Raw genomic sequence first — 18,537 nt, forward strand, 5'->3', positions numbered from 1 at the left:
AGATGTGATAAGGCAGCTCCTGAGGCATGCTGATTGCTAGCTGGTGACATCATTAACAAATAATCACTGCACAGGTACTCCTACATCTTTTTTCACCATCCTACTGTATATTCATCAATAAGCATCAGTTATGAAGTTTATGTGTTTTTGAAGGCCTTGGTCATGAATGTACGTACAGGTACAGAAATCCCTCATTTATACGGACATGCAGTATCCGGACCTGTTCATTATCTGGATACTGTACTGGACCTGGCTCTATTAAACCATTGTCCAAATTTACTTGCTATTATCTGGACGTAAAAATCCCCAAGAACTTTGGCCGGCCAGCTGACATGTTCAAACATTTGGTATTGTGGCTGCTGGGCTCGAGCTGTGAGCGGGAAATAGGTCGTAACCCACAACCAGAGCTAAAATGTCCGTCCACCCCTGTACTGAATGGTCAAAGTCGCGTGCTGGTCTGATCATTCCTAATGAACCTCCAGCACCCGAGTAATATGACTGTAACCCATTCGTGGTGTCAAAACTTCCGTACACGTTCCCACCGAATGTCCAAGGTCGCATGGACGCTGGATAAGCGTTTCCTAACTGCCACCAAGCGTGTAACACAGACCACAAGCCACAAGTACAAGTTCGGCAACAGCTGCCGTCATAGCAGCACCCACCTGTTCATCATGGTCTCAGCTGTTGACTTTGAAGGCTTTATGGCACCTCCAGTCAGAAGTTACAGTGGGAATGACAACAGGGTGCCCCGCCCCGTGAGGCAAGAGTAGATGCCCTGAGCCCCGGATACCCACCCCCCTCCCTTCTTAACTAGCCCAGAAGTCACTTAAATAAAGGTAGGTGGTGTTCTATTTCTTGTTTTATTTGTTGGTCCACCTAGAAGTACTATTAGACAAAGTACCGGTACTGGCAAGGTAGAGTAGGCTGGAATGGGACCCAAAAACCAAGCCCTGGGTGGGCCGTCCAACACATACCGATTTTCCCATAAGTTCTTTGGTTCACATGATGTGAAATCATAGCATACGAAGGTTTCTGCTGCCCATAAACTCGCATTGTGTGAGGGTGTACTGTATTACTAAAAGACATCCAATTATTACAGTTTCCATGTAGGGTTTACTTTTATTAAGAAGTGCTCCAGAATTGGTTTGGTTAATCTGAACCTTGAATTGACAGCATGAGGTTTTTCTTCACTAAAAAGAATACTACCCACATAACCCTTGCATGGCACAAGGGATAAGTAATAGGGCCAGGAGTGGGACACCGGTAACTCATTCTCTTTGTACTGTCATAGGTAAGCCATGTGGTGCCTCCACCACCCACCATATGCCATGCAAGCAGCATCAGAGCTCTTAAGCTACAGGAGGATGAGGAAATTGGTAATGGGTCCTCCTCTGATTCATATCCCACTCTTCTCCTTTATCTCTACCTCCTTTCTTTTTTTATTTCTACTGTACCTGAAGGAGAAATCTGGTCCTCAGCATTATCAGCCACATTAGCAAGGAAGATGAGCAGAGAGTAGAGCGTGTCCCTATTGGCCGTGGGCATGAGCTGGATGAGATGTTGTAGTGCCTCAAATTGAAGCTTACGGTTCCGGATCTCTGTGAAAAATGAGGCATTAGAAAGAACATTGGTGAAGACGTTTAACTTTCTAGCTTCTACGATTTCCATCAACAGTATCTGTTTCAATAATGCCTTACTTCCTCCAGAAATCCTCCACAAGAGAAGGCCATGACACAAGTACCTGAGATGCTTCATCATTACACACCTCTCTTGCTTCCTCAGTCACACATTGTCCCTTGCCAACTATCACTAATAAACTGTTCTACCTATGTTCCTTTGTAACTGGAGATTCTGCTCTTGCAACACCATTAATTATCTCACAGTTACTGTACACTATCACACACTCTTCTTATCATTTGATCATCCTGCATTTTGTTCACATATTCATACTACATTACTGCGTTTCCCTCTATCTACTCCATTATGCCACACTGAATAATCTCTGCTTTCTCTTCCATTCCAGTACCTTTATATATTCTCCATCTCTGACTCTCATATCAACTGCTGCTCTTATAAAATTCATATCTATTGCTTGAATCATTTACTTTTTCCCTTGACTTTGTGTCCATGTTTCCCACCCACATGTAATACAGTAGTTAGTAAATGAACATCATCTCTTATTGTCTTTTTCACTTTCTAACCAACATGTCATAATCAGCTGGGGTACCTTATTCCAATAAACCATCAGGCATCAATATGTTGGTTATATGGTTACCATCCAATGCAGTAACTGGTTTCCACGTCAGGAACTATTTGGCTTTATGAAGTTAATAATTCAAATTTAAGCTGGGAAAACAGAAAAAAAAAAGGTGGCAATACTCAAAGTGTACAATTCAGTTACAGATATCTGTGGCAGAGTGCATGTGGACTTTTAAATGTACATCAATGTATTTGTAGATGGGGAATGTATCAGAAAGTGTAGTTCAGCTTTCAAATGTAGCTGATTGTGAAAATGAATAAAATTACAAAGCACAGTAAGACTGTTGCAATGGATTAATTTGGAAAAAGAACATAAATGAGTGTGTGGTTGAGCTCTCAAATGCATCTGAATCAAAAGTGTAGGACATTGGAATCAGATGCTCCAAAGAGCACAGCTCTCAAATACTGATTTCTAATGAAAAAGTAGACAAGAATTAGTTCTTTCAAGCAGTCTCAGAGACTTTTACTTGATAACCTAAATAGCGTGGACAGGAAGAACATGACATTTAAGGTGGAAAATCAGATGAAAAGGGAAAATAGGGATACCATACTGTAGGTGAGCAGTGTGTGAAGAATGATGATGGAAAGGTAATGGTGAACAGTGAGGATATTAAAGACGCCTGGAGAGAGCTTTACAACCGACTGTTGAATGAGGAGTTTGAGTGGGACAGGGAAGGCTTGGAGCCAGGAGATCCAGTGTCTGGCCCTTGGCCTTTGATTGGCACTGCTTCTATGAGCAGGGCAATAGGCAGAATGCAGGTGGGGAAGACAGCAGGTATGTCTGGGTTGACTGCTGAAATGGTGAGAGCAACAGGAGATAAAGGAACGGTTTTATTCAATGACTTGATAAATACGATTATGTGTTGTCCCAGATGACTGGTTGAAGAGTGTATCTGTAAATGTGTACAAAGGGACAGATGATGCCCTGGAAAGAGGAAACTATAGACGAATAAAGCTTTTGGATAAGATCATGAAGATAATGACTAAGGGGAAAAGTGTCTGGAAGAAGTTCTGGGAGCTGCTGCCTCTCCTGACATGAGAGGGCTCTCCCTAAGTGCTAAGTGATCTTTGTATGCAGTATGTGTTAGAAGTGTAATACTGTATGGTAATGGGACCTGGGCAGTAAAGGAAGAGGATATTCGCAGGATCAAACATACAGAAATGACAATGATTAGGTGGATGTGCAGTGCATCCCTGCGTGCAAGGCCTGGAGGGGCTGGGTTTAAGATGGAAGAGTTGAGAAGTAGGATAGGACTGGAGTGTATTGGTGTTGTGATGAGGAGAGGTAGATTGAGGTGGTTTGGGCATGTGGATTGGATGGGGGATGATAATTGGATGCAGAAAGTGAGAAGCATTAATATTGGGGGTGGGGTTGTGAGGGGTAGACCAAAAAAGACATGGGATGAGGTCAATAAGTGTGACCTCAGGGTTAACGGACTGAACAGGGAGGCTGCCACAGATTGAGCAGCATGGAGGGCTGCCATTAGGTGATCAAAGCCTATGCATGCAAGCAAGTTGGAGCCTTCAAAATGAAATGAAATGAATGAAAGTAATGGAGCGAGTTCCAGAAGGCATGACTAGAGAAAGAGTGAATATTGGTGAGATGCAGTTTGGGCTTCTGCCAGGCAAAGGGACCACTGATGTCATATTCATTGTTCAAAAACTTCAGGAATAATATATAGGAAAAAAAAGGGATCCATACTTTGTTTTTGTTCATTTGGGGAAGGCTTCTGACAGAGTCCCTAGGGAGGTGATGTGGGCAGTGAGACAGCTTGGGAAAAGGGAGAGGCTGGTTAAACTGGTTATGGCTATGCATGTGAGAGTTCACAACCATGTGCGAGTAAATGGAGATTTGAGTGATGAGTTTCCCATGAATACTGGTATGCATCAGGGGTCTGTCTTGAGCTCCTCTTTGCTTATCATGGTACAATACTTCAAGCCCTCTCACATGACTCAAGAAATGGACTCCTGTAAGTGATGTTGTATGCTGAGTATTTGGTGTTGGTTGCAGAGAATGAAATGGAGGCAAAGGAAAGATTTAGGAAGTGGAGAAATGGCATGGGGCACAAGGGATTGAGTGTAAATGCAGATAAAACAAAGGTGATGGTATCTAGGGTTGGTGGTGTTACTGTGCAGTTTGCCACAAAAGCATGGGAAGTAATTCCTTCTTGTTCAATGCCTGTGATAAGTAGGTGCATAAGAGATATAGTGGTATTTAAGGTAGACTGCACAATAATGCTGATTATATGTGTGCGGTGTGTTTGGGAGGGCATGTAGAGACTGTCAGGCATGAAAGGAATGATCTTGCTGGTGAGCCTCTTGAGTACAGTAAATCCTTTTTATCCGCGGAATTTGCATCCGAGGATTTAAGTTTCCACACATCAAACTTATTTTAATACTGTACAATACACTGTAACTTAATTTGAAATTGCCGCACAACAAGCACTTCTTTTGTTGCTACAGTTAGCATACCCACACCCATGGGCATTCCTGCCACTTCGCCAGTCTTACTGTAAACACCAGTCAGTTCGGTAGTTATGTCATTGTCGCCCTTCTCGTTTTTACAACTCTGCAGTACTTTCATTGTGTAAGTGAAAAATAGCTCCCAAGAAACAACTACAGTAAAGGATAAAAGCAAACCTTCTAGCCAAAGAGAGAGCGCAAGGTGTTATCATTGGCAGAGAAAAGGGTCAGACTAGACTCACAGCTTACCTACAGTGCTGCCACACATCTCGTCACCTCACCACATTAGCACTGTAGGAACTGCACTACAATCATCGTCGTCATCATACAGTAATCATCGTCATCTATACAGCAATCATCATCGTCATACAGCAATCGTCATCATTAAGAGAACACACAGGTGAGTGTTAATATGTATTTGTAATATTTCAAAAGTATGTTTTAATTTTTTCAGGGATGTGCTTAGCTTATGTGGAAATAATATGCCATTTTGTGATGATGACTTGAGTATTAGTGGTAGGTGGTGGTGACCCTCATCCACTCACTTGATGTAGTGCTGCCTACTTCTTCCTTAGCCTTTATCATTCTTTTTCTGTGCCTGCCCTCCTCTCTTCCTATTTCTCCCATCATTCCTGTCACTTCTTATGCTTTGCTTTCCTTTATAGGTGGCTTTGCATTGAGTGAAAAGCCAAGTGGTTTCCTGTAAGCCAAGAAACCATTTACAATGCTGGGTGCTCCCTATGTGTCAACAAGTGGGTTGGTGAAGGGTTAGTGCCCCTCCCTGTAAAACCAATAACTGAAAGTCAAATGGCCACCCCTTAAGGGATTATGGCATCTGGCAATAGACAGATAGATAGACTTGACTATTTGTGGAATTTGCCTTGCGCGGGGGTCTCTGGAACCTAACCCTCACGGATAACAAGGGTCTACTGTATATGGAAGAGTTTGTTACCTGGAATTCATGTTATGTGCTGGAGTTGGGGCTGGAACTAGCTTTGTGGTTAGAAAGAGGAGTGGTTGGAGGAAGTTCAGGGAGCTGTTGCCTCTCCTGACACTGGCAGGGCTCTCCCTCTGTGCTAAGGGATCTTTGTATGTGGCATGTGTTAGAAGTTTACTGCTGTACGGTAGTGAGTCCTGAGCAGTAAAGGAAGAGGATATCTGTACGCTCAAACGTACAAAAATTACAATGATTAGGTGGATGTGCAGTGTGTCCTTGAATGCTAGGCCTAGGAATGCTGGGTTTATGATGGAAAAGCTGAGAGCAAAGATGGGACTGGAATGTATTGGTGTTGTGATGAGGAGGGGAAAACTGAGATGGTTTGAGACATGGGGGGAGGATGGAGGATGACAACTGGGAGCAGAAAGTGAGAAGTGTGAACAAAAGGGGTAGGCCTGTGAAAGGCAGACCGAAAAAGACCTGGGACGTGGTCACAGAGTGTTCCCTCAAGGAAAAAGGACTGAATAGGGAGGCTGCCAAAGATTAAGCACCCATTAGGTGACCAAGGGCTACGCATGAACGTTGGAGGCTTTATAAACGAAATGAAACATCATCATCATTATTATCATCTAACCCAATGCTGCCCCATGAGGAGCATAGGAGCCTGGGGCTAGGCAAGTCAGTCCTGACATTTCAGATGAAAGTGACCAGCCTCAATCATCTATGAGTGGCATAATGTGAACAATAAACCCCAACCACCCTTTGGATATAAACCTGCACAGGCTCAATCCAAGTGGAGCACCTTCATTGTCCACAAATCACTAGGCACAATAATCTGGTTATATGGTTACCACCCAGCACAGTAAATGGTTTCCTGGTGTTCAGGAAACCATTTGGTTTGTCACTCAGTGTTGAGTCACCCATAGACAGAAGGGAGAGGAAAGAATGATGGAAAGAAAAACAGATGAGGAAGGATGGAGAAAAGGGAGGAAGAGAAGAAAGGGCAGGCACCAGAGAGCAGCATTACATTGAGTGAGTGGATGGTGAATGCCCCCACAAACAATAACAAAATGAAACAATACAGTAAAAACATACTTCATTCAACCATTGTGATCCTTGGCCAGATCTTTGTCTATAACAACTTCTGTACCTCACTTTCTCACACAGTTATTTCCCATACCCATCCACCCAACCTACCCTGTATCCTCTCACTTTCAAATTCACTCACATATTGTATGCCGTTTCCAGACTACGTACACTATGGTACATCCTGTGAGACATAATAATGTGCAAATGTAAATGTATTACTATAATCAACTCTCTCTGTTTCCTCACTCTGTGTCTTGATGAAAGGCTGGTAGAGGTCACGAGTCAGCAGAGGTTCAGGTAGGTCCCTGAAGAACTCTTTAAGAAGTGTGGCCACATCATGAGGGCAGTGGTCCTCAGTCAGCCATACTTCACGCCCACTATCAAATTCCTCTCGCAGCTGAAAAAAAATAAAAAAAAGGGGGGGGGGCACATTATCACAATCATTAACATCATCACTATTTTTAATGTTGCCACCAACATCATTATCTTAAAAACAATCACCACCATCAACATATTAGCCTTATTTTCCTCTGTGCTACATAAATTCTTCTATTTCATCTGTTTTAGAAGTAGATTACCCTAGTTCAAAACATTTAAGGGTCAAAGGATTAACAGCCTGTTCCTATACACCCAACAGTCCTCTTATGTGCCACACACCTTCACGTCACCACCTTGGCAATAATGTTACTGTCTGTACTTAATATATTCTAGGGCTAATCCATTCAGGACTGATATATGTCTCTGGTGGTATTACATGAGTGAAAAAGTTTCAGCCACCTCTTTAGGATTCAAATCTATGTGCAGTACAGAGCATCTGATCTTCACCTCAACTAATGAATATGCCCATTAGATCATCAGGGTCACATAAATACAACAAGGCACATTCACTATATCTGTGCCTTGCAAGTGTTATAAGCCAAGCATTTTATTTTGCCCTGTGATTTTGACTTCTGATTGTTTTCAAAATCTAATGACTTTATTCTTGTCTGACCTCTTTCACCATGTTTTGGTTCAAACTGGATCATAAGTGTCTGAGCTGACCCTTCCTGTGACCCTGACCTCAAAATAAAAATTAAAAAATCAAATTTGGGTCACTCTCAGTCCTTCCACCAAGTCTGACTTATATATAATTATCAGGTATATACATAATTTAGGAGTCCTGTTGGAATGTAGCACCTTGTAGCAATAGTTAATGCCAAGCCCACCCTGTGGCCTTGGGTTGCAAGACTCACTCAGCAGAACAAGAACTGATGTGAGAAACATCAACCACATGGCACTTCATCCATGTGTCCTCCACCTATTACCCTGTAAACACTTGTACCGTGTACTGTACAGTACTCTCCTAGGTGGCGTGTAGCAGTCTTCATTGTGTTCATCAACTAATATCCATTCTTGCTAAGCGTGTTGGTCATGTGAACCACCATGGGCAGACAGAAAGAATTTTTTTTTTTTTTAACCTCTCCCTGTGCTCCTTGCTGTTTACCCTGGCAGACATCCCTTCATCTTTATGAAGTTACGAAATCTCCATGGTACAAGTAGAAGTTGTTTCTATATACTAGCTGTTTTCTCCTCTTTTTGTGGTCTTCTCTAGCATGCGCTCCTTTTCTGTTCTCTCCTTTGCCTTCCGATGGTTTTCCTTGCTTCCTCCTGCTACCCCTAGTTTTCTACCTTCTCTTGGCTGTGTAACTTTTGGGTCAGTGGTATGCATTTAAGTGTCTGGGGGCTTTGGAGGTTTTCCTTTTGCTGCATACTACTGTAGCATATACACACGGACTATGTTGGCATGGGAGGACTGAGAGTGGAGTGGGGGCTGGAAGCTTATCACCGGGTGCTCCTGGGGCGAGGCTAGCAAACTATTCACTCATTTGTTTTTTCTTTACCACTGAACATTATATTTATCATTTATGCATTCTTTACACTATTCATTGTCTTCATAATTTTATGTATGTGTTTTCTATTATACCTGAATGCTTATAACAATAAAACCTATGTATGTATACAGGTATACTATTTTACTTGAAAAATTAAAACACTACAACTTATATATGTATATTCTATTTTACTTGTTTCAATGCTTGGGAGAGTAGAGGGCAGGACAGTAGGTGACGAAGATGCCTTATCACCCAATTTTACCAATAAATTAGGACCGAAAATGGCTGGACGTTACGTAACGTAGCCCGCCTCCTCACGCGCGGACGTTACGTAACGTTGCCTGCCTGTTAGGGCTTAATCCCACAGCCCTAATGAATCTCTCACATATACTTACGGGATGTGCAGTCTATCTCTCGTCCACTGCCTCTATGGCAACTCGTAAAACAATGAAAGCACGCTTTCCGTTAAGGACCTCTACTGGATGTTCAGCATTCACTTGTAGTGCCAACTCAGTTCTAACAGAAGCTATCTTGTACTCCAAGGGCCTCATTGGGGTGACTTTGCATACATCTTCTACAAAAGCCTCTCCAAAGGTAGTTGTCAACATCCAGACTTCAAAGAAAAAACAGTCAATTGCCAAGCAACCTCAGAACATTTTTCCAAAGAGCAGAGTGTCCTAGGTGGTGGCGACTATCATCCACTCACTTGATGTAGTGCTGCCTACTTCTTCCTTAGCCTTTATCATTCTTTTTCTGTGTCTGTCCTCCTCTCATCCTATTTTTTGCATCTTTCCTGTCTCTTCTTATTGCTTTTCTTTCCTTTACGGTGGCTTTACATTGAGTGACAAGCCAAATGGTTTCCTGTAAGCCAAGAAACCATTTACAATGCTGGGTGGTAACCATATAACCAAACCATACGTGCTCCCTACATGTCAACAAGTGGGTTGGTGGAGGGTTAGTGCCCCTCCCTGTAAAACAAATAACTCAAAGCCAAACGGCCACCCCTTATGAGATTATGGCGTCTGGCAATAGATAGATAGATAGAGTGTCCTCAGACTTAAGGACACCAACTATCCTCACCATACACTTTAAAGGGTTCTCATCCAACCTCTAAGCCCAGTAACTTCAAGAAGGAATTCTTACAGTACAACTCCAGTTCATTCCATCCACACCAAATTTCATGCTTGGCTGGAGGGATCTCGGGGTTAAGCAGTGGCCAAACATGGGCTAACAGAGAAACAAAGGTCCTGTCCACTTCTTTGTTGTCAATCAATCCAATGTAAGATTACACCAACCATCAAACACTCTCTGGAAGACAACCTTCAGATGGGCATTGTGGAAAAGTTGTCTTTTCCTGTATTTCTCTCCCAGTTGTTTCCCATACCAAAATGGGATTCAGATCTTCCAAGAATTATCTTTGACCTCTGGCCCTTAACACCTTCATCAAACTAGGACCATTTTGCATGGTGACAATCTAGACGGAACGATAGCATTTGCATCAGGGGAGCTGGATTGTCTTACTTAACTCTTGAGGCCTATTGGAATATCTTCACTTCCAAATGCTTCTGCAAGTTTCTGGCTTTCATGACACGGGAGTCAGACATCGGTTTCGTATTCTGCCATTCAGTATCAACATCACTCCCAGAGTGTTCATAAAAATGATCAGGCAAGTCCTTTTGAAGTCAAGCAACCAGGGAGTCGATATGTTAGCCTATATCAGTGATTGGTTGGCAGTGGCTTCCTTGGAGGCACTAAGCAAGCTGCTGGTGGATAAGGTGATAAGAATACATATAGACAGATACATTATAAAGTGTAGTGTTTCATTCTTGCACTGATATGACCATTTCATATGACAGCTGCTTCCCAAGCTGCAATGTCTCCTGCTGCTTTCTACCCAAATTTCCTTAAAATTACCTCATCCCTCTGAAGGACCTTAACCCTTGTTTTCTTGGTCCACCTACAGGTACTGTCCCTTCCATACTCAAGTCTATGCAGTGCTTTATCCAGTTACTATCACACATTTTCTCCATGTCAAAGCTACCTCAGTCTACTTATGTATTGCCTCACCAACATTCATCTGCACATGCTGTTACTGTTGTTGTTGCTTAACCCCAAGCTGCCTGGCCAGACAGATCTGCTCATCACAGGTAAGCAACTGCTTCTATTGGGCCATCCTTCCTACAGGTACAGTACAGTACATGTATACCATGTAGGGATCTGGAACCCCTTTGTGGTAGACAGTGCCTCACCAGGGTCCTTCCCAACGAAGGAAAATATGAGAAGGTTTGGCTCCCAGATGGATGATGCAACTGGTCCATCTACATTGCATAGCATCACCAAATGTAAACTCCTCATCTGCACATGCTGTAATGTTCCTCAGTGATGCCTTGCACATCCATCACAACATTCTCAATTTAGCATAAACAAACCTCCCTACTTTATTGCTTATATTTCACAACCATAACACATCAAGAGCGTGTAAGAAAAAGAACACACACACACACACACACACACACACACACACAGAGTCTCCATATGGTTGAATTATGGTGGAAACGGACGGTGCATTGTTTACAATCGGTGAGAAAGAGTTCGAGGGCTTCAGTGAAGAGGATGTGGGAAATGGAAGTATTAAGTTGAACCTGACAAGAATAGCAGGTGCAGAGAAAACAGCAGAGAGGAATGTCCAGGAGATAAAAAAGGTATAGGCAGTAATTAAAGAGTTACAGGAACGGACCATAGAGCAGGAAAACGAGATCAAAAGTCTACGGAATACACTGGAAAAAATTTGTACACGCAGTGACGAACAAGAAAGAGAAGTTACTGAATTAAAAGTGAACAATGAATCAGCCTCGAATGAAATAAAACAGCTTAAGAGGGAGAATAAGAGGTTGGACGAGGAAATGGACAGGATGAAAAGCAAACTAGATGAGTATGAATCCAAATCAAGAATACAGGACGAGCACATTAAGGAAATCAAGGAGCAACATAAGGGGTGGAAGAAAATTCAGGAAGAGGGAGATGTAAATTTGAGAGAGATTATACTGTAGAACAACAAAGCAAGGAAAAGGTGGAGAGGGAAGTGGTTAGGGTGCTAAGAAGTAGAGAATCTTTAGTTAGGGATGTAGCAGATAAGAAAAAATGTATAATAATCTCAGGAGTTAAAGAAAAACATATGACAATAAGATCAGAAAGAGAAAGAGAAGAACTGAGTAAGGTTAAAGAAATAATATCAATAGTCATGGAGGAAAACAACGAAGCTCAAGAAGAGACTGAAGAGGTGTTTAGGTTAGGAAAGTACGAGGAAGGAGGGGCAAGGCCACTGAAGGTAAAGTTCAAGTCCCAGGCAACAGTTAACGAAATTATCAGTAGAACATGGAAATTATCGGACAAGGAAGGGTTAAAAAATGTTTGGATAAGGAGAGATGCAAATGAGGAAGAAAGAGCTAAAATAAAGGACTTAGTAAAGGAAGCAAAGGTAAAAAACGAACAGAGAACGGAGGAAGAGAAGACAGTGTTGTATTGGAGAGTCATAGATCAGAAATTAAGGAAGTGGTACCAGCAGAGAGAAGGAGAAAAGAGGGTATAGAAAACATCAAAAATAACTGGAAGGTGGCATATACTAATGTTGATGGTTTAATATCGGCAAAGCTAAAAATCAACGATTTTTTGAGGATACATGTGTTTTGTACAGACCAAGTTAAGAGAAGATATTGATGTTCATATGGGAGATGGTAAATACAAATTGTGGAGATGAGACTGAAAAGAAAAAACGGGAGGAGGAGTGATGATAGCAGTGAAGAACAACATAAATGTAGATACCGTGGAAATGGGAGATGGCAGGGCCGAAGTGATAAATATGAAATTAGTAACTGGAGAGAACACCAAGGGAGATATGGCAGTAGTGTATGTTCCCCCTAAGACAAGAGCATGGAGTGATGATGAATACCAGGAAACGCTGTCAGACATGGTAAGTTATTTACAGAAAATGATTGAGAAAAGCAACAATATAATTTTAATGGGTGACTTCAATTGTAAAGAGGTGAACTGGGAGGATGGGACTCAGGAGGCGGCGAGGATTCGTGGGGCACTGTATTATTAAATATAACAATGAACAATGTGATGACACAATGGGTCAAAGAAGAGACATGGTTTCGAGGTGAGGACACACCAGCAAGACTAGACTTACTGTTTACCAAAGAACCCGATGTAATAGAATCCTTGAAATATCTGTGCCCTATTGGAAAAAGTGATCATGTGGTCATTGAGTTCCAGATGATAACAGGCAACGTGGAGCCAAGAGACGAGCTTTCTAGGCAGGGAAGGTACAACTTTGGGAAAACAAACTTTACAGGATTGAGAAAATTTTTCGAAAATGCAGATTGGAGAAAATTCAGAGAAACAAGAAGATACAGAGGAAGTCGGATATTTTTCTAGACCTCTATAATTCGGGAGTGGAAATATTTGTGCCAAGAGTAAAGGAGAAAGAAAACAGGAAAAATGAGTGGTTTAATAGAAGGTGTATGATAGCAAAAAAAGAGAGACACGGCATGGAATAATTGGAGAAAAAGAGGTAACAACAGAACAAAGGAAGAATATAAAAGAACTAGAAATGAATACACAAGAATACGCAGAGAAGAAGAAAGGAATTTTGAAAAAGGTATAATAGACAAATGTAAGGATGAACTCAAACTGTTTTACAGATTTGTTAATGGCAAACTGAAACAAAAGGAAGGAATCACCAAACTGAAAGTAGAAGGAGAGGTCCATAAGGATGCAGCAATGCAAGCAGAAATAATGAACAAACGTTTCCAGTCAGTTTTCATTAATGAAAAGGAGTTTGTGGAAGGGGAGGGAGTGACTAGAAATGTAGTGATAAAAGATATATAAGTGGAAGTACAGGAAGTGTATAAATTAATAGAAACTCAAGATGTAAGGAAAGCCCCAGGACCAGATGGTATCTCTAATTGGGTACTGAAGGAATGCAGAGAACAACTGGTGGATAAGATTCACAGTTTAATTGTGTGTTCTCTGGAAGCGGGGAAAGTGCCTCAAGAATGGAAGAGGGGAAATGTGATATCAATTTATAAGGGAGGAAACAAGGAAGAACCCCTGAATTACAGACCAGTGTCCCTAACCAGCATGGTTGCAAAATTGTGCAAAAGAATTCTGAAAGATAGATGGATAAAATATCTGGAAGAGATGAGTATTTTGGCTGATAGTCAGTTTGGATTTAGAAGTGGAAGGTCATGTGTTTCCAACTTGTTGAGTTTTTACTCAAGAGCGATTGATGTGCTACAGGAAAGAGATTGTTGGGTGGATTGTGTATATTTAGATTTAGAGAAGGCCTTTGACAAGGTACCCCATAAGAGACTAATGTGGAAACTAGAGCATATAGGAGGAGTGAAGGGGAACCTCCTGGAATGCATGAGAGACTTTTTGAGAGACAGATTAATGAGGACAGTAATAAAGGATAAGATGTCTGGATGGAGGGAAGTAACAAGTGGAGTCCCACAGGGCTCGGTGTTGGCACCAGTAATGTTCCTGATTTACGTAAATGATATGGTAGATGGAGTGAACAGTTATGCAAGTCTGTTTGCTGATGATGCAAAGATTTTGAGGAAGGTAGAGGTTGAGGAGGATTGTAAAATGCTGCAGGAGGATCTGGATAGGATACACGAATGGAGCCAGACATGGAAAATGAAATTCAATGCAAAGAAATGTAAAATATTGGAAATGGGTATAAGTACCAAGAGGCCATCATTGAATTATTTGATGGGTAATGAACCAGTCACAAAAGCGAGAGAAGAGAAAGATTTGGGTGTGCTGGTCCAGGACAGTTTGTCACCTGAAAAACACATTAACAAGACAGATAGAGAGACGTATAAACTCCTGACTAATACAAGAGTAGCTTTTCATTATATAGATGAGGAGATGATGAAAAAATTGATAGTGGCCATGATTCACCCCAGGTCAGAATATGCAGCAGTAGTGTGGTCCCCACACACAAAGGAAGATATAAACAAGATTGAGAGAATACAAAGAACAGCAACCAAAATGATTCCCAGTCTGGCAGATGTCGTACAGAGAGAGGTTGGAAAAGCTGGAGTTGCCTTCCTTAGAAGAAAGAAGAAAGAGAGGCGACATGATTGCAATGTTCAGGACCATGATGGGAGTAGATAAAACTGACAAAGAAGATCTGTTTTTATGGGATAAGAGAGTACCAAGAGGACACGGGATGAAACTGAAGAAGCCAAGCTGCTTGAAGGATATCAAGAAATATAGTTTTCCTTATAGATGTATAAACCTGTGGAATAGCCTGGACAAAGAGATCGTCCAGTCTAAAAACTTAAACGAGTTTAAAGCTAAATTTGACTTACTGAGAAACGGAGACGGGACCCCACGAGCGTAGCTCATTTCCTGTATATCACAATTAGATAAATATAATTAGGTAAATACACACACACACACACACACTTCACATCCTCACTTGTCTGACGCGTTTTTTTGATGAAGACACCCTGAAGATGCCGAGGGTGTGCATGCCGCTGCCCTCAAGGTGCCGCAGACAGGTGCTGACCAGGCCAGGGATCTGTGGCCCAGGCTCCACACTCAGCAAGTCTGGGCTGGTCTGGGGGGGCAGACCCAGTAGGTCACCTCCTCCACTACCCACTACCAGGCTTGGTCGTTTCCGCTCCAGGTTTAGGCTCTCTAGGGACCCTGTGGTGGACTGGAAAGGATGCCTGAATTGAAGAGGAGAAAAGATGGATACAGGGTAAAACCTGTATGAATTAAGACTGTAATTCACAAAGATGTGTTGAGGACCTTTGCATTCTTGAACTGGGAGAGCAGTTTTCCATCTATCCACAATGACTAAGAGCATCTTTATTTATGAGAGTATAGGCATAACAATGGTTATATTGGAAAGGGTATTTAAAATGTAGTGATTTATGGCCTCATAACAATTCTGATAAAACTCTATTAGTAACTGACATTTTGCAAACAACTTTAATTATGTGCCTGTAATGCTAACCAATCAGGTGATGGAAAAAAGTGAGGTGGGCAGAGAAGCAGACAGTTACATTGGCAAGGAGGCAGGTAGGTAGCTAAGGAAGTCCATTAGGAGGTAAGTAGGCAGGAAAGTAGGTAGGGGGGTAGACAGAGTGGTCGCTAGGAAGACAGACAGAGAGGTAGATAGATATGCAGGTAGGCAAGGAGACAGATAAGGAGTCAGGTGGATAGGATGGTAGGTATGGAGATAGACACAGAAGTAGGCAGAGCATAGTCAGGGAGGTGGGTAGGTAAGGAGAGAGTTAAGTAAAGAGGTACAAAAGGTAGGAAGGTAAGTGGGTAGGAAGCTACTGTATGTAGTTAGGTTGGCTGGGAAGTAGTTTGGGAGGAATGATAAGTAAGAAAGTATGTAGGTTGGGAGGCAGGTAGACAGAGAGATGTGTTGGAAAGTAAGCAGGTAGAGAGGGAGGGATGCTGGCAGGGATATACCATAGGCAGAGATGTAGCGAAGCAAGAAGGGAGTTGGATAGGCAGGTTGGCAGGTAGGCAGCAAGGAAGGAAGGTAAGCAGGGAAGATAGGCATTTAAATAGGTAAGAAAATAGCCAAGGGGGTAGGTAGAGAAGTAAGTAGGCAGGGAGGAAGGTATGTTGGTAGAAAGGGAGGTAAGTAGACAGGCAGGAAGGTAGGCATGGAGATATGGTAGGATGGAAGGTAATTAGGTAGGAACATAGACTAAGGCAGGAAAAACAAGAAGAAAAGCAAGTTAATCCTTTTATGCTAAAAGATTAATTTACAGCTACATACATTATCTTCCAGTTGACGCATCACACTGTCTAAGAGAAAGGTTGCAAATCCTGTGATCATTGCATAGCAAAGAATCTGCTATACACAGCAAAGATTATGTGAAACTTCGTTTACGGGAAACTAGGGAGCCAACATGGGCCAAGTAAAATACAGGGTGGTCCAAAACTGACACTTTTTAAAAACTTGTATTTTCCAGAAAAAAATACCAGTTTCTTTTCTTTTTCAGAAGGAAGATAGAGTGATGCTACAAGTTTAATCTTACAGCTTGATGGATGCTGAGAAACAGTTTTCAGTTCAGTAGTGGACCAAAATCAATGAAATATACTTTGAAACAAAATCAGTTGCTCTCACTCAGTTGCAATTTCATCATGATTTTCCAGGGAGGAAAATCCCACATCACAACACTATCAAAAGCCTGATACTGAAGTTCAGAGATGCTGGTAATGTGGCTAACGACAAGACCCACAGCGGTGCAGATTTGACTGCCAGAATACCAGCACATGTTCAATACATTAGGATTCGTCTGGAATGGTCACCACGGAACTATACCAGACAGCTGTCACAGGAAGTGGGGATTTCCAGGAGTTCTTTGATAAGAATCATTCACAATGACCTGAAACTGTTTCCATACAAAGTGCAGATTCTTCAGGTTCAAAGCCAAGCCAACAAGAACGAATGCTATGAATTTTACCAGAGTATCAGTGAACGGACTGAGAACAATCCAGGTCTCTTGGACATGCTTCTCTTCAGTGACAAGGAAAATTTCCACTTAAGCGGGCATGTGAATAAGCAAAACATGGGGTTTTGTACCACACCACAGCCACATAAGCATATTCAAGCACCCCCTGAGTGTACAAAAACAACTGTGTGATGTGCAAAAGAATGGACAGGCATCAATAGTCCATTGTTTTTGAAAGACAACTGATTTTGTTGCAAAGTACAGTCAATGATTTTAGTCTGCTGCTGAACTGAAAACTCTTTCTCAGCATCCATCTTGCTGTCAGATTAAACTTATAGCATCACTCTATGCTCCACCTGGGGAAAAAAAAAAAAAAAAAAAAAAAAAATCTGGGAAATACAAGTTTTTAAAAAGTGTCATTTTTTTCTGGACCACTCCACATTTTTTTTTTTTTTTTTTTTAATGTGAGGAAGAAGGAACTAAAGGCAATGAGCCCGCAATACTGTTCCTTCCAAGAGAAAAACAAAATACAAGAGAGAGCCAAATTCAAGATCCATTCATTTCGAGATGCCTGGACACACTGCGTTTGAAAGACTGGAGATCATAGGAAGCAGGAAATACAGATAGAGGGAGACAGTTCCAGAGTTGACCTGTTGCATAAATGAAGGACTGGGAGTAACGGTTAACTCTTGCATTAGAGAGTTGGACAGAAAAGGGGTGAGAGTTTGCTGCTAGACGGGTGCTACGCGCCCGTCGTAGAAATGGAGGAATGCATGCAGATAGTTCAGAGGAACAGTGACATGATATCTTTACAGATTCATACCTCCATTCAATATCTACAGTAAATGATTTATACATTTCTCTTCTTAGTAGGAACCTTCCAGAGTTCCTGAAATGGACTGGAAAGGAAGCAGGGGTTTTGAAAACTGGATAGCACTTAAACAAATTAAACCTCACATGATACCTGCATTAATTTAGACTTCCATCTAATATTATACATGAATTACAGCATACACTTCTATTCTTGATTACAGCTATCTAAGGATCCTGTGTTGGACTGGAAAAGATGCAGAAGCTTAGAAAAGAAAGAGGAAGGGGTAACATCTATGATAATCAAACATTTCACTTGGTTTCTGTATGAATTAACGTTTCCATGCAGTATCTTCACGAATTACAAGCTTTCACTTCAGGTTGAAGCTTTCTGGGGATCCCATGGCATAGGAAAGGATATAGAATTGAACCCATTTATGGTGAAGACAACTCAAGTACTCTACTCCAGTTAATGCCAGATGATTTTATTCACATGAGAGTGAGTCATACAAGTCTAATGTTAATACTGTCACCATTAACCTTCTCGTGGTCAGGACAACCCTAGTGTTCTATTCTGGTTAATGCCAGGTAATGAATTAATTAAAAATTTCTG

The 18,537-nt window shown here is 41.7% G+C and overlaps 1 protein-coding gene across 1 annotated transcript in view; it reads right to left on the bottom strand.

Annotated features, from left to right (window-relative positions):
* RhoGAP102A (Rho GTPase activating protein at 102A) overlaps positions 1–18,537 on the bottom strand; it is a 216,876-nt gene that overhangs the window by 106,823 nt on the left and 91,516 nt on the right. Inside the window, exons 6-8 of the mRNA XM_080274052.1 lie at positions 15,110–15,349; positions 6,995–7,145; positions 1,455–1,598 (exon numbers count right to left, since the gene is read on the bottom strand). Coding sequence (XP_080130178.1) covers positions 1,455–1,598; positions 6,995–7,145; positions 15,110–15,349 — 535 coding nt within the window. The remainder of the gene's footprint in view (positions 1–1,454; positions 1,599–6,994; positions 7,146–15,109; positions 15,350–18,537) is intronic.

This window comes from Coenobita brevimanus, chromosome 57, assembly GCF_032717465.1.
Source record: "Coenobita brevimanus isolate Jiangsu-jjx chromosome 57, ASM3271746v2, whole genome shotgun sequence".
NCBI classification, from domain to species: domain Eukaryota; kingdom Metazoa; phylum Arthropoda; class Malacostraca; order Decapoda; family Coenobitidae; genus Coenobita; species Coenobita brevimanus.